Here is a 22,090-nt window from a genome sequence, read left to right on the forward strand (position 1 = left end):
CGTAGCCGTAGGATGCATGGAGAAGTCCACACTGAAACCTGAAGTCCCTAGAAAATCAAAGCCTGGGGCAGACCTGGGGCAACCTAGGCTTTCTTTGGGTTGTCTCCCTCCACACTGCAGTCGAAGGTGCCTGTATCACAAGTGCCATATAGGCTCCCAAGATCCTCCTGCGGCAGTGTGTGTTCCTGGCAGGGGACTCCCTGGGAGTCCTTTTGATAAAATTTGCAACCTTATAAATGTCATCTTTTTTGAAGCCCCTGGCACTATTGACATGACGAATATTATTTAAAGTTACTGCAATTTATTGAAGCTTCTAAATTTAATCCATACTTTATTATGTACTAAGATTAAATTGCAGGGGGAAAGACGTAGTTGCAGGGCGTGCTTAGAGATGGCTTGATATAATGGAGAAAAAAATTAATCCAAATAATTGGAACATTCAAAGAATTTTCTGACATAGCCAATTTTTTTGTTTCTCGTGTAGATGTAGTTTCCAGAACAGTTTTATTTCCCTGATTTAAATAGACAAAAGTTGCAGCAGTCTTTTCTTCCTGGAAATGAGTGTACGCCCTGATTACAGAAATATTTAAAGTGCACCCCTGAGAGAAGCTCCTTGTACAGCTGACCTCCACCCACGGTTGGCAAAGGTGACCCCAAAGCTTCCTCATGGCCTGAATGAGGGATGTCCACAGAGGACCCCATGGCGTCTCAGACATGGTCATACGGTAGACTGTCCCACCTACAGAACACCGCGCCCCACGTTACACCACTTCCACAGAGGACCCCATGGCGTCTCAGACACGGTCATACAGTAGACTGTCCCACCTACAGAACACCGCGCCCCACGTTACACCACTTCCACAGAGGACCCCATGGCGTCTCAGACATGGTCATACAGTAGACTGTCCCACCCACAGAACGCCGCGCCCCACGTTACACCACTTCCACAGAGGACTCCATGGCGTCTCAGACATGGTCATACGGTAGACTGTCCCACCCACAGAGCACCGCGCCCCATGTTACACCACTTCCACAGAGGACCCCATGGCGTCTCAGACATGGTCATATGGTAGACTGTCCCACCCACAGAACATCGCGCCCCACGTTACACCACTTCCATGCTCAGTGGTAGAGTCCTTAGGAGGTTGCAGAGAGGTGGGACTCTAGAAGACGGACTGTTTGGTTCCTGACCCAGGGCACAAACAGTGGGCGGCTGTTTCAGTGGGCCTGACACCCAGGGAAAGGGGATTTGTGCTTTCACTGTGTCTCAGGTGTGTCCAGAGGGAACCCAGTTAAAGAGCAGCTGAGGGATTTGTGTGGCTGTTCAGTTCTGACCAAGGAGTTCTGTTGTAAGGGAGTGGTGAAGATTGTTCTGAATCTGTGGGATAGTAAGTTGGGGTGTTTGTAAACACCAGGAACGGCAGGGATGCTGGAGTGTGGTGGTCACACTGTCTCACAGACACAGGACAGACAAGGCTGTGCCCGTGACTTAACGTCCAAATGAATCCCATAAGCAAGGTCGGAACCCCTCCCCGCAGTTGACTTCTTAAGAAGTGATAGCTACAAAGGGGTTTATTAGTACCATAAATCGCTTCCCTGTCAGTCAAATGCTAAGAGACGCAGAGGACATGATACTGGCCATTTTGGTGACGGAATATAAATCACCAAAGATTAAATTATTAGATAATTTGGAAACTTAACCGTTTGCGTTTTATACTTCCAATTGTTTTGCTGACTTGCACTTCTCTTAGCTGTCCGGGATTTTATTAAGTGTCTTTAAGACATGTATCACCTCCTTCCTCTTCATTTTCCAATGGGCAGATTTTCCCAGGAAGGAGAGTTGCAGTACTGATGCCTGCAGTGGCTGCTCCAGAAAGATTGCTGTATTTTCATTGACGTGCGCTGCATTACCATAATTGGCTTTTCTACATGATGGGAGAGAGGAAATAATAATGTCATTTTATTTACAGCCAGAGTGTCGCTTTATGAGACTTCTCCAAGTTTCTGCCATGCTGTGTAGGTCAAATGACATCTTTTGATCAGTCCTGTCCAAAGACATCAAAGCTGAGTGGCATGTAATGGAGACCTAGTGACAAACCAAATCTAGAAAAGAAATAAGACTGCCAGCTTCCCATTAAACAGCCTGCTAAACAGCACAGCTTCCCCGTGTCGGCTGCGGGACCACTCTGACCACCTAAATCAAGGGAATGAAAGAAGGCTGAATTGGACATTAGTACCGCAAATGACTGCGGCGATTGCCGCGACTTCCCTCCCCTCCTCCCCCAAAAAATCAGCAAGCAAACCATGCGAGTTACAGCCCGGCTGCTCCGAGCCCCTTCATTTCTCTCCTGCCACTTGCTGGTTTTCTGATCTGGTTTATTTAGGTTTGACATCAGCCAAATGGTGTAGCAGGCTATCTCTGACAGATATTCTTACTGATTTAACGGGAGGCACATCTCAGGAAAGATGGATCTTCTGAGACAAGATTTCAGAGCGGTTGTTTTTTCCTTTTCCACCCCATTTTCTTCCTTTATGATTCCGCTTGATGTGTTGTTCCTTTTCACAGTCAAATCATGAGGGCCGTCAGAACTTTGGCAGAACCGTGTTTGATTGATGGCCGAGAGGTGTAGTGTTGACGGATACAGGTGCTCGCTGGCCAGCACGTGGAAGTGGGATTTTTTTTAAAAAAAAAAAAAAGCAAGTATTTTTATAGTGAGGATTGGTAAAAGAAGTTTCTCTGCTGTGGTTCAGAAAGGTTCTTCGTTGCATCTGCGTGGAAGAAGCATGCATTTATCTGTGTCAATTTGCTCTGAATTAAGTCACTGTCCGCTCTCTCTCTAGTTCCTTCCTCTGGCCATCGATTGTGAAGCATCTGTTGTGTTCCAGCACCATGCTAGCTGCCAGGATCTGCCAAGGTGTTGGTCCATGTTCCGGGAGACCCACACCAGCAGGAGGGCCCGTAGCCACCTCATGCCACCACAGCGAAGCCATAGGAGGCGAAGGCCACACAGCAGGGGCAGTGCTGGCAGGAGCCTCTTCAGTGGGAGGGCCGGTGATGGCAGAGCCGGTGGGATCCCGTAGAAGGAACCTGGGTTGGAATGAGGATCAGACTTGTGTGTGTGTGTCCGTGTAAGTGTGTGAGCACAAGTGAGCATAAACATGTAAAAGCTCTCACTATGACTTGGAGCTTACCAATTCCTGGACTGGCTAGCCAGGAAGCCCCGGGGATCCTTTCCATGTTTTCTTCTCCAGTATTTGATCACACGTATTTGATCATGACCAAATTTTTATATGGATTCTGGTTGTTGGACTTGGGTCCTCATACTTTTGTAACCTTACTGACTAAGCTTTAGTGACTAAGGTCAGCTTCACTGACCCAGCCAGGCCTCCCTTTTCTATGGGAGTGCAATACATACAACATAGCATTACGGCAATAGGGTGAAGAGCTACAGAAACATGAACAATACGTACAGCATCAGGCATCTGTCACCATGCACATTCTCAGGTCTTCTCTGGTTTTGGTCTGTGTGACAGAATCTGGCCAGATGTGGCTGAAACAGCCCCACAGAGTTCTGCAGTAGTCAGTAGTGGCAGGCCTTCAAATGTCCTGCGCTGCAGCCTGTGATGACCAGAATTGCAGCTTGTAGGCGGGGCTGCCCAGGGCCAGTGTTGCTGACCTCAGTGAAGATGGAGACCTTCCGATACTGTCTATTTTGAACTCAAGACGCTTGCTGTTGTTGATGGAAAATGCTGCTTAGCAACCACATGGACGTATTAGGAGCCCAGGTTGGGAACAGGTTCCTGGGGAGAGGCCTTTGGTATTTCTGACTGTGGAACTCCTTAATCAAGTTCAGTTCCTCACCTGAAAATAGGCAGGTGATTTCGAGACAAGGGAGGGCGCTGCGGAGTGCTTGGTGCCGAGCCTGGTCCAGTATAGGCCATGACTGATCCTCTGCCACACCCCAGTGATCTTCCCGTGCCAGCCCTGGTGCTGGTGAGATGCTCTGTGGGCTTGCAGTGCTAACCCAGACAAGTCAGTTGTTTCCTTCAAGATAATGCTGTATTCTTCATTCTCCCAATAAGCTGCTTCTTTAGGGAGGGAATGCTCGTCTCAAAGGGAATTCTTTTCCATCGAGAGAACGTGTTTTGTTTCTTTTTGACATTGGGTTTCACTGTTGCCACAAGGGAGAAAATACTGGTGCTGGCAGTAATGGGCTTCCCTCTCCTTCTAGCGGTGTGTGTGTGTGTGTGTGTGTGTGTGTGTGTGTGTTTACGTGTGCACGCACATGCGTGTGTGCTTTTTCCTGCATCTCCCTGGCTTTGCTGTCTTGTGCTTTGGAGCCCACTCCCGTCCTCTTGTTTAGATTCTTGGGATATACAATATCTATCTTTCTATCATCTTGTAGTCTCATCATTGATTTAAGCACACTCAATGTTTCCTTCCCAAGGTTTCATGGACAGAACCAAGGGGGGCAAAGGGACAGAACGAGGAAGCATAAGACTTAGTTGAGATGCTGTGGTTGGGGGATCAGCCGGTCTCAGGAGGACTCTCCTGTATAAACAGACAGAACATAATCTGTCAGGCTTTTGCACACCACGAATGGAGCTTCCGGGTGTAGAGTGTCTCCCTAGAAATCCCGCTGCCTCCACCTTGAACATTTTAAAGCATGCTGCCTCTAGCTGCTGTCTGGACGTGTTCAGTGGAAGAAATGTCCTCAGACTAGGAATTAGTGTTCAACACAGAAAATTTAAATGCAAGTCCCGACTAGTTTGTGGGCAAGGAGTGTCATTCGTACCGAGAGCTGGGGTGCCCGGGAAGGATGTTCTGAGCCTGGACTGAGGATTCTGCGCCCGCTTATCCTTTGGGAAACTTTCCCCCCTTTACTCCAGGAGGCAAATGAAGTAAAATCCACTGCTGCCGACTTCCCTCCTTGGGTGCCGCAGGCATCCTGGGCCTGCATGCAGTCTTCCCGAGTCCCACCCTAGCGTGCTCAATAATGCAGCAAGAGTTTGCTCCACCGCGGTGTCACCTGTCGAGGTGAGTTATGCCCGCGCCTATCTGAAGTGACAGCCATCTTTGAGTACCAGGGGCTCCAACCGATTTCCCTTTCATCATTCCCTGGGGAAGGGAACATTTCGACAAGGTGTTTCCCCTTCCACGTTCTTTCTTCCTGCTTCTCCTTCCTCCCCTCGCCCTTCCCCCCTCCCCACCCTCCCAACACACCTGATCAAAACATTACCCCTGACAAAGGCTTCTCTCTCCAAATTAAATGAGTCCAAACAGCCCGGGAATTTTCGCACAGAAAGTGCAAAAGCTGACGCTCAAAGTTAATGAGTCCGGTAGCGGAGCGCACATGATGGAGTCAGATAATGCGATCCAGCCGCCTCCCTGCTCCTCACGCTCCCGTAAAGGATGTACGGAAGTTAGTTATATGGCGTGATTCTAACATCTGTCCTACCCCATAATGGCAATTTGTATAAGTAATGGAAACAGGTTAAATACTTCCATTCTAATGTTGCCGGCAGGGATGAAAATGAACATTTCAATGAAATCATCCGACAGAGAGGAAAGGGGAGGGGGTCCAGACGGATTCATCTCCACTCCCTTTGGTGATGGGAGCCTTAATGAGAAGGCTGGGATGGATAGTTTATCAGATGGAACAGGAAGAGCCAGTGAGTCTCAGAGATGGAATCGCCATAGAACCGCACCGGCTCCTCAGTCTCCCTGGTAGACCTCCACTAATAACATGCTCTTTTCACTGCAAGGGAGCCTGGGAGGGAGAAGGTGGGGGTGCTCTGCTTCGGTGTGTTCCTCTAATGGGGTGTGGCGAGGGTCATCTTCAGCTGCAGAAATGGCCAGAGTGAGCTTCCTTGGTGGTGGAGGATCCTGTCTGAGATGTAAGGGAGGGAGCACCTCTCCTGCCCTCCTTGTTTTCTTCTTCATTATAAATAATCCGCTATTGGAACGGCTATTTCTTTGCCGGTAAAACTAACGTGTTTCCGGAAGATGCTCCTGCGAAGAGCCATTTTACGTGAACTGCTGATGCTATTTGGAAATCTTTCTAAATTGGAACCTAGCTCTTTGCTGCCACAGACTCTATAAAAGCCCCGTGCCTCTAGAACAGCATCAGGCTGCTGGCTCTCAGCAAGGGACGTTCAGGTGTGCCCAGGAGCCTGCGGCTGTGTGAATTAACGCACGGATGTGGAGTATCTGACAGATTCTCATGCTGAATCGCTGTGTCCAGGATCACTGCCACCTCCTACCCAGACTGCGTTGCTTGACATCCCCATGGGTAAAAAGGGGAAACCCTCAGGAATGGGAAAATGGCTACGTAGATAAAGCACCCAACTCATTGGGCAGCTGTGCCAGGAAGCCCAGCAAACTCTGGAAGCTGAGACAGGAGATCCTCGGGGCAAGCTGGCTACCTAGACTAGCAAAATCAGCAAGCCCTGGATGCAGCAAGAGAATCTGTCTCAATAAATGCAATTGAGGAAGACACTTCTGGCTTTCCCAAACAGGCACCGACGTTCTATGTGCGCACGTGAATACACGCATACACTTTACATACCAGTCCAACATACACCCCCTTCCTTCCTCCCTGACACACACAGAGGAAGTGAAAACGGTTGGTTAGTCAGGCTGCTGTGCTGTACTGAAGACGGGCCTGTGAAAGGTTCCAGCCACCCACACGTGGAGCATTCTTTCCTTGAGAATGACTTCCGTCCTTCAGCAGGGGCTTCCTGTCAGAGAGCAGAGCCACAGGTGCACGTTACTCTGCCCGGTGCAGGGTGTTGGGGGCAACCAGCTTGGAACCTCTTGATTTTCCACAGTGGATTCCATGCCGCCTCCCAGAGAGCAGAGCTGGTTCCGGGAAGCCTTTCTTCTATTGTTACTTCAGCTTGTTGCAGAGCGCCCACACTTAGGTGCATCTACCCGGGGAACAATGGGGATGATGAGGCAGAATTCTGGGAGCATTCGCCTCTGGTGGAATACAAAACAGGGTGGCGCAGGAACGCACCTTTGCTTTGTGCATAATTGGGGTGCAGATTAAGATACGGGTTCAGGGAGGGGTATAGACCTAATTGCTCAGAGCCAGTGTTAGTGAGGCTCAAGGGAATGCAGAACTTTACTACGTTTAGCCGCTAAAAAACAAATACAGCTGCCACTTCTCGCTGTCTGTAAAATGACGGTTGACAAGAGCGGGCTGTGTTTTCTTTAAGGAAACAAAGATGTTTTAAACAATGTTGGGCTGCGAATTGAGAAATACAGTTTTTATCTAATTTGCCAAAGATACGATGTTTGCGCCTCATTATATAGTTAGGATTTGAGATGAAAATATTTTTTCAGACAATATGTGTGTATTTACGTTGTAAACCGTCAGGGCACACATGGTTGGTGTCACATTAGGCTGTAACGGGGCTGTATACATTGCCTTCTGTCCACTCACATCAGAACACACAGAGTCTGCTGTGGCTCGGGATGACAGCACATCTTTAGGGACACATTGGCATCCAGAAGGCACATTTTGTAAAAAAAAAAAAATAACAAGATTTAATTTTTTTTTTTAAAAAAAATGGAGTCTGGTTATAGATTCCTTTCTCCCTTTTCCATCTTGGGAACGGTGGGGACGAGAAGTTTCCCAGGTTTGCACACTTGAGCACACACCTGTATGCGAAAGCATTCCACGCATGCGTGCACACACATGTACATGCTCATGCCTGTACCCCTCTCTGGGCCACTGCCCCCCAGCAGGACACACTGTGTGTGTTCACACTGTCAGATCGGCACCACCACCACCGTGCCTGGCTCGGGAAGGGCGGAGGAGGCTGGCAAGGCTGTTTTGACACAAAAAGAAATAGCAGAAATGATGATTCGGAGTCTTTGTTTTAGTTGATGGGGGAAATGTCATTTATTTCTGCAAGTAATTGTGAAAGGAGAATTTTATACTGCAGTTACCAATTCTTGGCTGCTCATTCATCAGATTTCCATGTTGGGGGCGGGGGCAGGGGGTGTGGATGGTTCTGGGGGGTTCCTGGAGAACATGCAATGGGGGGGCGTTACTTTCCTGGGGTTCATCCGACTCTCTCTTTAAAAATCCATTCTGCCGAAAATGCCATCCATCCACCTTGTGAAGTATTTTGTTCCCTCACTTTCATCTGTAGAAAAAGCAACCCCTACAAGTATCATACTGTATTCCAGTATATTTGTACGCACGGAAATAAAATTTTTTTGGAAAATTGTAGCCTATATAAAACAAAAGATTTTTAGGAATGTGTCACGTGTACTGGAAACAAATGGTGGTGATAAATAATCCCACTAGCTGAATTACTAAGTTCTCTCCTCCCCCTCTTAAAAAATTCTTTTAATCTTTTAAGAAAGCATCCTTGGAAGCAATTATGAGGATTCACTGATAATAGTAGAAATAAGCCTAATTATTCTGATAAAACTGCAGTCTCTGTCGTGATAGGGCAGATAAAATTCAGTTCAGGCACCAGTATGTGTATTAGAGAGACTTAAAGGGAAGTCTCCTGCCGTGGGACCTCGTGAGCAGTTTCTGACCATGTTTTGAAACCCTCGTGGGCTATGTTGGCTCCTGGTTCATCATATTCCTAGAAAACCCGTCTGCCCATCTTATACTTAAAGACAAAAAGGTACCCTAACATGGTGCCCAAACTGGCTCCTTAGCGCCCCCTCCGTGTCCTGTTACCAGATGGCATTACTAGGAGCCACATTCTCTAACCAGTGTGTCTTAGAAGATAAGACACTTGTCTTTCTAACGGAGACTCAATTCTGACTCCTGCGCTGAGGTTTCAGGGGTCATGAAGCTGGAACTTCTTGTCCCTCCCACTCCCAAGTCTCAAGACCCCCAGCTGAGGCCCACAGAAGGAACTTCCTAGAAGATGTCATCTCTAGGTCGCAGTGAGGCAGGGAGCAAGGGGTGACTGTAGGTGTTGGTGATACTTCTTACAAGCTTTTCACACTGGTTGAGGTGTACGTCAGGGTAAAGACCCTGGTCCTGAATCGTGTTTCTTATGTCTTCTATCGTGGGAGACCCACTGTTTTCAGGGTATCACACACTACCAGACTGGGGCCCCCAGAATACTAGGTGATTAGACCTAGACTCTTTCTCTGCCTTAGGATGAGGGAGGGTCTGTCCTTTCTGATTTGGGGTTTCGACTATGAGTGTGTCTTTACCTGGTGCTTGTTTTTGGGTTCATGCATCTTGAGTGAAACTTGATCTTGTAGAACCAGAGAATGTTCCACTGTGGACCTTTATGCAGGCAGCTGTCCTGTAGTGCTTAGCCTCCCAGGAGTCTCAGTCCACCCTCCCTGCCCACTGGCCTTCCTGAGTCTCTCCTGTGCAGATCCTCTTCTTTTTCTTCCTGACACCATCTTGGGAAGCTTTTCATTGTTTTATGCACAAGTTTGGCTACCCTTCTTGTAAAACTGTGTTGTAACCTGCAGTCTGTATGAAACAAAAGATCAGTATCTGATTCACTAATGGGCAGGCCGGGCAGGGTCCTGGAATGTGCTTCCTTATTCCTAAGCTAATTTTAAATTGAATTCTGGGGCAATAAGGGAAAGAAGAAATTGTATTTATCTTAGGGCAGTTACCTATGGATTCCTAATTAAAATTGGAATCGAGGGGAGGTCATTTTTATTTACCGACCCTGCACTTCTTAAAGATGGCTTCTCCTGGGGCTTAAGTAAAGAAAGACTTCTGGTGCAAGTCGAATGCCTCAGCAAAACGGTGCGTTAACAATCGCGACCAGCATCTAAAGATTTGCAAAAGTGATAGAAACCTTTTTGTCTATCACATGAGAGCAGAAGTGGCCTTTCAGCCTTGCTTGGCAGGGCGTCAGCTCTCCTGCAGAAATCAGAACCACGCTAGCAAATTAATGTATATCTTGCTTGCATTTTTATGTTCTTTTCAGACTGGGAAGGGAGGCGCTTTGCCTGTGTCTGCCTTCTCTGCACCTTTTCCCCTGATAGATCCGGACTCCTATCCAAACCACCTGCTCTCTCCATGCAAAGGTGAAGTTACTTTACAAGAGATCAATTGTAAATTTGGAAGAAGTTGTGTTTTGCAAGATTCTATGATGCACTGAAGGCACACATCCTCCTTTAGGTGTGTGTGAGCCCCTTTCGTGAATTGGTCCCTTGGAGTAAATGTATTTTGATATAACGGCCATCTGTTCATGAGTATCACGTTTGCCAGTAAAAAAAAGAAAAACAACAACAACAACAACAAACCAGTTTGGTGTAGATAAACATGCAATTTGGTCTGAATATAGTTTCACCAGGTGGCAATACAATAGCAAAGTTGGTGTTCACTGTAGGGCAGTCACCAAGCAGCGACTAAAGACCTGGGCTTTTTATTTGATACTTTTAAACACCCACTTCCTGGATGGCAGGGGCTAATGAGGAAAACAGAGCATGGCTGGAAAGACTCCCCAAGTCCTCACCCGTGTGGATTTGCCCCTCCCTTTGAGAGGTTCCTGGGAGCTGCTCTAATGCCTACTTTGGGCTTCCTGCCTTTCTTCCTTGGAGCTCTGGAACATTCCTAAAGCTGGTGACCCGGATGGAAGGCACATGGAAAGAGGCCTCTAGGTAATCTACTGGGTCACACGTCATGCCCGGTATCAGGACACTGTCTATACTGGGTCAGCTTCCCTGGGGACAGGCTGATTGAGTGGCATATGGCTAAGCTGGGCGCCTGCCTTTCCACAGCAACACGAGACTATACCAGTGGGCGTGTCCGTATGTGTTTATTCTGTGTGTGTGTCTTCCGGGTGCAGCAGTGATGAGCAGGTGTTCTGGTGCCATCCAGCTTCTTTGACCGCATCAGAGACCGGGTGAGACAGAAACGGTGAAAGCTGAATTTCTTCCGGTTCAGAGGCCAGAAACCCAGGTTAAGGCATCAGGACATCTCATTTGTCTTCTCACTTTGTTCCCCGTGGAGGAAGGGGCACAGCAGCTTTCTAGACCTTCCTTTATGAGGACACTAATACTACTCACGTGGGCTCCGCCCTGGTGACCTGATCGCCTCCCAGAGTCCCTCCTAATCCCCTCACACTGATGATTAGAATTCATAGGTGAATTCTCAGGGAACAGAAACATTCAAATCATGGCAACGGATAAACCCAGAGTTGGGCATAATGACCACAGTGATTTCTATAACCTTAAAAGTGACTTCATTGCCATGGTTGCATTTTGGGAGTTTGTGCGTTGGACTGACCCTGTCCACAAAGATCAACAGACCTGGAGTTATCTGTCCTTTCTTTCTCTCTGTGTACCAGACGGATGTCAGAGGCAGGTGAGGTGACTGTCCCTTAGAAGGGAACCACAGTGGTCAGAGACCCAATCAATACAGGTGTGTTTAGTACAAGTGGTCCCCGTTTCTTCAGGCATCTTGGGACACCCTTTTGTTTGGATCACCCCCAAATTCTAGGGTCACTGGGTTGACTGCTTTTGCATGACAAGTATTGCCGTTTGGGGCCTTTGGTGCATGTCTTCCTGACTGAGACCGGCCTGCTTTTGTGACTACTAAAATCAGGGTGTGGGAAACCCTTCCTGCTGTCAGCCTGCAGAATCCAGGGTGGGGAATTCTTCACCACCTTTGTACCATGTCGTCGCCACCCTTTTCTCTGTAGGTGTTGGATGCTGAAAGGAAATTCTGAAGGTTTTGGATTCTTATCTGGCTGGGGATGCCAGACCTCTGTCTGCCTCTGGCATTTGGAAGTGAGGTTCTCACAGGTGGAGCGGGGAACTGGCTGGGTGCTCAGTAGTGACTGAGAAAGTAGAAAGATCTGAAGGGCGGTCTCAGGTATCCAGTGGGATGCCTGTCCCCAGCCATCATGCGAGGATTTGTGCTTCCTCGTGTGGTACAGAGGAAAATAACTAATTAAAAATAGATACAGAACACTAATGAGCATAGGCAAAAGCGAAATAGCTGAAAAGTAGAAGACTCTGGGTACAAGAAACTTGAAGAGCGTGTGATGTGAGGGGAAACAGATTAGAGGTGGAGGCTGGAGTGAGCCTCATCAGCTAAAAACCAGAAGACCAGACTGCCTGCTTGCCTGTGCAAAAGACTCCACAGCTGTCTTCCCAGGGGTCACTCCATGAGGACATGGAGTGATGAGCAACAGGAGGCGGGTGAGGACATGCTGGACAGGTGGGGAGGGGCCGTGCATGCTCGGTCCTGGGCCACTGCAGCCCTGATTGATCAAGGAAGTGAAGGTAGTGATGAGCACAACTCTCCGTTGTCCCTTCCCAGTGGGCACTAGTTATTCTCGATGCTTTTTGGACTCGGTGGTGGCTACACCCACTGGGTGCTCAGGGAAAGTCACGTATGTGTAGCTGATTTCAGAAGTGGCGGGCGGTAACTACTGTGAACTGAATGGAAAACTCTGGAGAAAATTTTGAAGGTTCCAGTATTTATTAAGAGGCATTTGGGCCAACATTTTAAAAACCCATGCATTTATTAGCTTGAGGAAACTTGCTCTGAAAAGTGTTCCACTTTGTTCTGGCCACACACCTTTGTTCTGACTTCCTTGTCTTTGACTTCCTCCATGACATTATATATATGTGCATATGTGTATGTGTACACATGTGCATATATGTAGGTGTATGTATATGCATGTGCTTGTTAAGGCTGGAAATCAGCCTCAGGTGTCATTCCTCAGGATCTGCCACCTGATCAGGCTCCTTAGGTGACGCTCTCTGAGTGTCTCGTCCTCCCAGTGCAGGGATTCTAATGTGCCATTTACAGATGGGGGTCTGAGGATTGAACTCGAATCCGGACCCCCATACTTGTGCAGTGAGCGCTATACTAACGGACTATGTACTAGAACATAGTTTTGATGTTTGACTGTCATTTCCTTCTGGGAGTGAATTTCTGCTCCCCTGACTGTCACTCACTATTGACTAAATGTTCCGGGCAGTGATGCTGTCCAGAAAGTCTCTGTGCAGGAGACAGTTGCTTCATTTCACACCATCTTAGGCTGCATTCCCGAGACTGAAGGTTTTGGGTTAGATGGTGTCAAATGTCACACAGGGGTGATAGCCATGAGGCCTGTGGACCTTTGCAACCCCCAGGAGTATATGCAGGGCAGAAGACACAGCAGCCACCTCGAGACGGGGGTGTCTGCCAGGTAACGAGCTGAGTGGGATAGAGAGAAAGCTGGCCGTCAGGGGCCCAGCTTCCATGGCGCACTGCCCCTTCCTCATCCTGCCATGCTCGGGAAGCTGCATTGTCCTCCAGGACATAGCTCTGGGGGTTAGGTGTGGTACATCTCTTCGACATCCGCCTTCCAGGGAGCTGGCAGTGGCCATGGGTATCGGGTGGGGGGTAGAGGTTGGAGAATGGCCCCTAGTGTGGGCAGTGTGCTTCGGTTCCCTGTCCCCAGGCCACTGTCTGTTGTGCTGCATTGTGGGATTGTTCATGGTTTACGTGTCAGCTCAGTCTAGGAGCTCAGCGTGCAGACCTGGAGGAAGAAGAAGTTATGATCCCCGTGACTACACTTTGGCTTGGACAAGGGGGAAAGCACACATGAAGGATGGCATGGGAAGAGGCTGCCAGTATCAGACATCCGTGGTCTGCATTTCTGCCCATACCTTTGTACCCTTTACCTTTCCCCACCCAGGACAGCCCAGCCCAGCTTCCTATGAGGGAAGCAGGCCTTATGGGTCTCCACATGGTATACCAGAACTGGATGTCTGAAACACTTAGCTCTTGTGGGCAAAATGGAAGTGTGTGTGTGTGTGTGTGTGTGTGTGTGTGTGTGTGTGTGTGTGTGTGTGGCAGTGGTCACCTTAGGATGTGGCAAGCCCTCCATTTCCTAGAAGAGCTATAGAATTATTTGGGGGCACAACCCAGGAGTTGATGCCCAGAGACGAAGCCCGAGACCTCCCACTCTTGTTCATGTCTCACATGTGACACAGCATTAGCAGAACTGTAACTGCTGTCTTGTTAATGGACTGCCACTCCACCCTGATGTGGAGGGACCCGGACCTGTGTGCTCTGACTGCAGAGGCTCAGTGTAGAGAGGTGGTGTGCACAGGTGTTCTGCAGATTCAATGGTCTCACTGTGTGTGCATATGTGTGCACTTCTGTGTATGGGGTGATCACACTACATGTGCTCACATATACATGTACTTCCATATGCATGTTCACACATGGGTTCACATGTATGGTAGAATCATGTACATGCTATCCTATGTGTGCTTGTAGATATAGGTAACTGAATATGCTGTCAAGTGTGCACAGGAGTGATCGATCATGCATGCATGTGCTGTCATGTGTTCTTGCATGTACAGGAATGATAGTGCTGTTCTATTATTTATGTTTATTCTTGCACATATGGATGACTAGGTCTGTACCCTCATGTGTGTGGTTGCATGCATAGGATGACCATGTATGCATTTGTAATGCATGTGTTCATACGGGTGGGGTGACTGTGCATGTACTGTCATATGCATGCTCGTATATGTATGTGTGCGTGTAAAGTACATGCGCTATCATGAATGAGCTTACACATACTATGTGATTGTGCATACACTGCCATGCGTGTTTATTTATATAGGGGCAGTCATTCATTTACAGTGAATGCCTGCTTCCCTGCAGCCTGGAGCCTTTCCTTCTCAGGCGTGGAAGCTTCCCAGCGTTTCACCCACCCCTGGCATCCTCCCCTGGGGCACAGAGATATTCTTTGTCCCTCCTGTCACTCCTCTCTGAAAATGCTTGTGCTCTTTGCCACGTTCCCTTAGGATCTGGCTCTGATAATGTGATAATGAGTGATCATGTTTAATGAGACGCCCCTCTCGGGTCACGTCGGTGCTTTTTAATAGGAGCTTGCCGGAGATACCTCAACCTCAAATCTACTTTTCATGAAACACTTGGTCACCTAGCTTTTCTGTCAGAGAAAGGAAGGGCAGCGGGGGGGGGGGTGTGTGTGTGCGGGGGGAGAGCACATTGCTCAAGTAAGTTTAGGAGGTGGTAAAAAGTACGTCAGTAGCAAAATATGTCACACATCAAAGCATTTAAAATGATCTTAAGAATCAAGGTTTTGCCTGCTACCTTATGTGTCCTTCCGCCTGAAGTCCTGCAGGCAGCTGTGGGCCCTTGGCAGCCATCGGGGCCTACACTGCTGCCTTTCATAATTAAAGATTATTACAGTAAAGTTTTCATAACATCAGAGTCACCACTGTAACCGTTTTCCAAGGTGTAGTCCAGAGACATCCCGAACATTCTTGCCGCTAGGCTGTGACTTTCATCTCCTAAGTCCACCTTTTCTCATCTTGCAAAACTGAAACTGCAGCCCTGAGACATCATTTTCCCATTGACCTCACCTTGCCCCAATTCTGGCCCTGCCCCCCCCCACTGTCTGTGTCTACGAACCTGACTGCAGTGCAGGCCTTACACGAGGGCACAGGGCAGTGTCTGTCCTTTGTAAGTAGCCAGTCTCCCTCCGTGCAGTCCTCAAGGCTCACCCATGTCTTCGCAGGGTCAGGGGTCAGTGTCTTCCTTCCTGGGACTAGATGGTGCTCCGTGGGGTGGATGACCACATCTGTCCATATGATAAATGTTTGCCTTATTTCTTCCTTCGCTGTGTGTGTGACACTGCTCTGGGTATTGGTGTGTGGCGGTGGCCTTGGTCACCCTGCGGCTGTCTTTCATAGGTAGCACTGTGTTTTGTCCCTAGCCGCAGACTCACAATGTGATAAGCATTTGTTTTTTAGTGAAAACCATATTATTTTTACTGCTTGCCTTGAAGGAGAATTTTTATTTATGGAAACCATAGAATATTGCCTGGCAAATATATTGTCCGAAAGAGAGAGCTGGGCCCCTCCTGATTTCAACAAATTTGACTTATAGAAATCACAGAGGGCTTGCAAGTCACATGAGGATAGCATGTGGGAGGAGACCCCCAGGACATTGTGGGAGTCATTGCTTGTCCTTAGCCTCTCAGCAGAACTGTCTTTAAGAAGGGGGTGCTAGTTTGGTTGGTGTTGCATGCCTGTAATGCTAGCAGGAGGTAGAAGCAAGAGGATCAGGAGTTCAAAGCCAGCCTGGGGTACTTGAGACCCTGTCTGGAAGGAAGGGAGGGAGGGAACAGGAAGAAAGGAAGTTAGACAGCACTGTGGAGGTTTGTGCTCTGTGCTGCACTTGGTGGGGGTGGTCTCAGCGTGGCCTTACTCCTGCCTTGCTGCTGTCCAGTGGGCAGGCACGTGGAGCTGACGTTGAGGTGGCCTTGTAGTCTGAGAGCCTGGCTGAAAAACATCTTTTTAAAGACACCTAACTGCTGGGGAGGCTGCGTCCTTGAGGATGATTTACTCCTTCTGACTGCGCTTCATTTTTCTCTCCTAGCTTATGTTCCCGAGGAAGAACTGAAGGCAGCCGAAATAGATGAGGAACACGTGGAGGATGGTGGGCTGTCTCTGGACATTCAGGAGAGCGAATTCGTGTGCAACGAGGAGACAGAGATCAAAGAGGCCCAGAGCTATCAGAATTCCCCAGTCAGCACTGCCACCAATCACGATGCTGGTTATGGCTCGCCCTTCAGCGAGAACAGTGACCAGCTGGCCCATTTCAAAAGCTCCTCCTCCAGAGAGGAGAAGGAGGAGCCACAGTGTCCAGAGAGTGTCTCCTACCCCCAGGACAGCTTGGCACAAATCAAAGCCGTGTATGCGAACTTATTCTCAGAGTCCTGCTGGTCTAGCCTAGCTTTGGATTTAAAGAAGTCCGGTTCGACCACCAGCAATAACGATGCCAGCCAGAAGGAGAGCTCCACCCCTACCCCTACACCCCCCACCAGTACCGCCAGCACCGCCAGTACCACAGCCACCACGGCCATTACCAGCTGCAGCACCAGCACCAGCCACAGCAGCACCACCAGTAACAATAGCAGCTCCGGGTATGACTGGCACCAAGCCGCCCTGGCCAAGACACTGCAGCAGACCTCGTCCTACGGGCTGCTGCCCGAGCCCAGCCTGTTCAGCACGGTGCAGCTGTACCGGCAGAATAACAAGCTGTACGGCTCGGTGTTCACAGGGGCCAGCAAGTTCAGGTGCAAGGACTGCAGTGCAGCCTACGACACCTTGGTGGAACTGACGGTGCACATGAATGAGACGGGTCACTACCGAGACGACAACAGGGACAAGGACTCGGAGAAGACCAAGCGGTGGTCCAAGCCCAGGAAGCGCTCGCTGATGGAGATGGAGGGGAAGGAGGACGCGCAGAAGGTGCTGAAGTGCATGTACTGCGGACACTCCTTTGAGTCCCTGCAAGACCTCAGCGTCCACATGATCAAAACAAAGCATTACCAGAAAGTGCCTCTGAAAGAGCCCGTGCCCGCCATCACCAAACTGGTCCCGTCCACCAAGAAGCGAGCGCTCCAGGACCTGGCATCCCCTTGCTCCCCGGAGCCCACAGGCATGGCCGCTGAGGTTGCACTGAGTGAGTCATCCAAGGACCAGAAAACAGCCAACCCGTACGTCACACCCAATAACCGTTATGGCTACCAGAATGGTGCTAGCTACACGTGGCAGTTTGAGGCTCGCAAAGCCCAGATACTCAAGTGCATGGAGTGTGGCAGCTCCCATGACACCTTGCAGCAGCTCACGGCCCACATGATGGTCACTGGCCACTTCTTAAAGGTGACAACGTCTGCCTCCAAGAAAGGAAAACAGCTGGTGCTGGACCCTGTGGTAGAAGAGAAGATCCAGTCCATCCCCCTACCCCCGACCACTCACACCAGGCTGCCTGCCTCCGGCATCAAGAAACAGCCAGAGTCCCCTGCAGGCTCTGTAGCCTCAGAAGAAAAGAAGGAGCCAGAGAAGGAGAAAGAGAAAGCTCCTCCAGCCGCTGGGGATGCAGAGAGGAAGATCAAGGAGGAGACAGAAGACACCACAGAGAAGTTTGAACCCACCACCCTCTATCAGTACTTGCGCGAGGAAGACCTGGATGATAGCCCTAAGGGGGGTGTGGATATCCTAAAGTCACTTGAGAACACTGTGTCCACAGCTATCAGTAAAGCCCAGAATGGTGCACCTTCGTGGGGTGGCTATCCCAGCATCCACGCAGCCTACCAGCTGCCCGGCACAGTGAAGCCGCTGCCGTCAGCTGTGCAGAGCGTGCAGATACAGCCGTCTTACGCCAGCAGTGTGAAGTCACTGTCCTCCACAGAGCACAATGCCCTCCTGCCCTCCCCGGGGAGCCTCACGCCCCCACCCCATAAGAGCAACGTGTCAGCCATGGAGGAGTTAGTGGAGAAGGTCACAGGCAAGGTCAGCGTGAAGAAGGAGGAGAGGCCTGCGGAGAAGGAGAAGGCCTCCCCTGTCAAGGCTGCCTCCCCTGTGGCAAAGGAGAATAAAGATCTTCCCAAGACAGAGGAGACTGGAAGCAAGCCACAGAAGAAGGGCTCAGATGCAGAAACTGGGAAAGCCAAAAAGGAGGGTTCCTTGGATGCTCACACCCCGAATGGTACAGAGCCTCTCAAGGCGAAAGTCACCAACGGCTGCAGCAACCTGGGTATCATCACGGACCACTCGCCGGAACCGTCCTTCATCAACCCCCTGAGCGCTCTGCAGTCCATCATGAACACTCACTTGGGGAAGGTGTCCAAGCCCGTGAGCCCCTCTCTGGACCCGCTGGCCATGCTCTACAAGATCAGCAACAGCATGCTGGACAAGCCCGTCTACCCCAGCACCCCTGCCAAGCAGGCCGACGCCATCGACCGCTACTACTATGAGAACAGTGACCAGCCCATCGACCTGACCAAGTCCAAGAACAAGCCCCTGGTCTCCGGCGTGGCCGACGCTGTGTCCTCGCCTCTGCGGGAGAGCGCCCTCATGGATATCTCAGACATGGTGAAGAACCTCACGGGCCGTCTGACTCCCAAGTCCTCCACACCCTCCACGGTGTCGGAGAAGTCGGATGCGGACGGCAGCAGCTTTGAGGAGGCCCTGGACGAGCTGTCGCCTGTCCACAAGAGGAAGGGGCGCCAGTCCAACTGGAACCCGCAGCACCTGCTCATCCTCCAGGCCCAGTTCGCCTCCAGCCTTCGAGAGACAGCAGAAGGCAAGTACATCATGTCAGACCTGGGTCCTCAGGAGCGGGTGCACATCTCCAAGTTCACAGGCCTCTCCATGACGACCATCAGTCACTGGCTGGCCAATGTCAAGTACCAGCTGCGGAGGACAGGGGGAACGAAGTTCCTTAAGAACCTCGACACAGGGCATCCTGTTTTCTTTTGTAACGATTGTGCCTCTCAGTTCAGAACTGCCTCCACCTACATCAGCCACCTGGAGACGCACCTGGGCTTCAGCTTGAAGGACCTCTCCAAGCTGCCGCTCAGTCAGATCCAAGAGCAGCAGAGCGTCTCCAAAGTGCTCGCCAACAAGACTCTGGGCCCGCTGGGGTCAGCCGAGGAAGACCTGGGCTCCACATTCCAATGCAAGCTCTGCAACCGAACTTTCGCGAGCAAACACGCAGTAAAACTGCACCTTAGCAAGACGCACGGCAAGTCGCCAGAGGACCACCTGATCTACGTGACGGAGCTGGAGAAGCAATAGTGTCCAGGTATGCGAGAGACTGCGGAACGTTGCACTTCCGCCTCATTGTGCTGCACTAGGCCTGGCCTGAGCCGCTGAAATCAGTCTTTCCCTTTGTTGAACTGCCTACATCTGGACTTGGGTTTTCTTACACATATTTTGTAGTTATATTTATATGCTCTTTGTCTGATCTGTGCATGTTATTTTCTTTTTTTTTTCTTCCGTGAGTCAAAGTCTGACCTTTATTTTTGGCACCCGTTCTTGCTGTTAAGCTATCTTTTGTAGGAAATCGTGGGGCACGCTCGGAGACATTGTTTAGCGGTAAAGAAAGATACAAACAAGCAGCGATAAAGAGACATCCTAAAATTACGAAGTTGCCATGACAATAAAGGTCACAGGACCTGGTAGTGTCAAGTTTAACCCTTTGAGGACTTTATCTCTGTGCCTTTCACTCAAAATTAAAAAAAAAATTAAAAAAAGAAAGAAAAAAGGGGGGAAAGGCGCTTAAAGGCTTCTCATTCAGATCAAAAGCTGTGTCAGACACAAAACTTATTTAATAATTAAAAAATGAGCTTTTATATGCAAGACTGGTTTGTGAAGAGACATGCATGCAGCGGTTGGAGACAGGGAGCTGTCTGGGACTCACGGGGTTAGGAAGCCACACTCTACATGTTCCAAACAAAGACAACGTATACCCCAGTTGCCACTATGCCCAAACCCTCTGGATGCTAAAAAATGCCACTTTTGGCAAAAAAAAGTATGCAAGCTTATTATTTAAAAAATGTGTAAAAATGCTATTTCTTCTTTTTTTCTGTAAAATATTGCAGTTTATAGTTATTTACAAATGTAAGCTTTGGTATCGGCTGACCTTTCTATAGCGTGATGCATTGGTAAATGAAAAAAAGAAAACACAGAAAAAAAAAACAAAAAAAAATGGGGCAAATGTTGGATCCTTTCCTTGTAACTCGCCAGAGTCAGCTTACACACGCCTGTATGTCACACATCATGTCATTTTAATCTCTCCAACTTTCTTTGTACCTTCTGGCTGGATGCTTTCTCTTTTAACTTTTTATATTGTCATTTTATATTAAATTTCTGTGTATATAATGTAAAACCACAATTTTTGGATAAAATTTAGTTCCTGCAGCTTGATTTAAATAGAGAAATTTTACTGGCACCTGCGTCTTCTCAGATGCATGTACTCAGAGGAACTATCAGACAAAAATAAATAAATAAAACCAGAGCAAGCAATGCACTATTAATTATACATTTTGATGTCCCGTCATTAATATTGTACAGTCCATTTTGGTTCACACAATTAAACCCACTGTTTTCTCAAATGTAAAATAAACCCACACGCAGTTCTTGATTTACAGATTGTCATGTCGTCATTATGTTCCCTTTGAGATGTTTCTCCATCCACAAGAGGTGTGGCATATGCAATCAACCAACAAAAATTTTACTCAGACACATTCCATGATTTGTGTGCAGACATACTTCAGTCAGATGAGAAGTACTGAATGTTTAAAAGTGATAATAACATTGGTACCTGCAGTGGTGGTCAAGGATTCCCAGAGTCCAGTCCTTCAGTGATGGCCACTTGGTCCCTGGACGACTGTGGTGATTTTTTTCGACAATTCTTTCATACTGTTAGAAGCTGTCATAAGCCTCTTGTGTGCTTGGGCTTCGTGGCCCGGCAGTAGGCGAGGCCTCAATGCAGCTCAGGCCCTGCGGATCTCCCAATGAATTTTGCTGCAAAGAAAAAAAAACTGGTTTGTGAGCTTTGAAAACTGCCTTTTGATTATTATCGCCTAGCTGTTTTTCCATTCAGTCATGGAGGAGAGTCTTGCTTTTGTCATTTCTTAGGCATCTGATGGTTCTACCGAGAATGCCCAGCACTGGTCCTGAGATGTCCTGACTCTACGCCTAGATTCCTGAAGTTGTTGTCCTGGCCCATTTTCAGCAACCAAGGACACTGAGACCTCCGGTCTCTTCCTTCAGAACACTTAGTAACATGTAGTTGGCCTTTGTTTTGATTTTTACCATTTGCTTAAATTTTCATAGAATTATATCCCATGAAAGGCGAGAACCCACGCTGTGTTCAGAGGTGTCTAAGCAGTCATGGTGTTTTGATGACGCCCTGACTGGCTTCAAGACGCAAGCCTCCATCTCTTTCTGCTAATGGCACGGGGTGGCCTGGCCAGTCATGTGTGCACAGGGATGCTTGCTGCGTTCTTCTGCCCTTTTCCATTGCTAAATAGCCTTGTCCTTTAGAGCTTCAGCTATTAGACACATGAGTTCCATGCCTGGAGGGGTGACAGAGTGGGAGAGGCATCAAGCCTTTGGCATGGTACTTGCATACCCGCGTTTGGATGGTAGATCCGCAGACATTTCACCCTCGCAGTGAGAACCGTAAAGCCGCAGTGCAATGGAAGAGGGCAGGTCTGAGGAAGAAGCCCAGGAGCACAGTCCTATGGCCTCAAGGTCACTTGCGGCTTGAGTTCTGATCACCAAGGGACAGATACAAATTTCCCG

General features: G+C 48.9%; 1 protein-coding gene across 2 annotated transcripts in view; it reads left to right on the plus strand.

Annotated features, from left to right (window-relative positions):
- Window positions 1-20,924, plus strand: part of Tshz1 (teashirt zinc finger homeobox 1) — a 73,017-nt gene extending 52,093 nt beyond the window's left edge. For both annotated transcript variants that reach the window (XM_075968135.1, XM_075968134.1), the window contains exon 2: window positions 16,371-20,924. In XM_075968135.1, the coding sequence (XP_075824250.1) occupies window positions 17,123-19,576 (2,454 nt within the window). In that variant the 5' untranslated portion in view covers window positions 16,371-17,122 and the 3' untranslated portion in view covers window positions 19,577-20,924. The remainder of the gene's footprint in view (window positions 1-16,370) is intronic.
- The last annotated feature ends 1,166 nt before the right edge of the window (window positions 20,925-22,090 follow it).

Source organism: Microtus pennsylvanicus, chromosome 4 (assembly GCF_037038515.1).
Source record: "Microtus pennsylvanicus isolate mMicPen1 chromosome 4, mMicPen1.hap1, whole genome shotgun sequence".
Classification (NCBI taxonomy): domain Eukaryota; kingdom Metazoa; phylum Chordata; class Mammalia; order Rodentia; family Cricetidae; genus Microtus; species Microtus pennsylvanicus.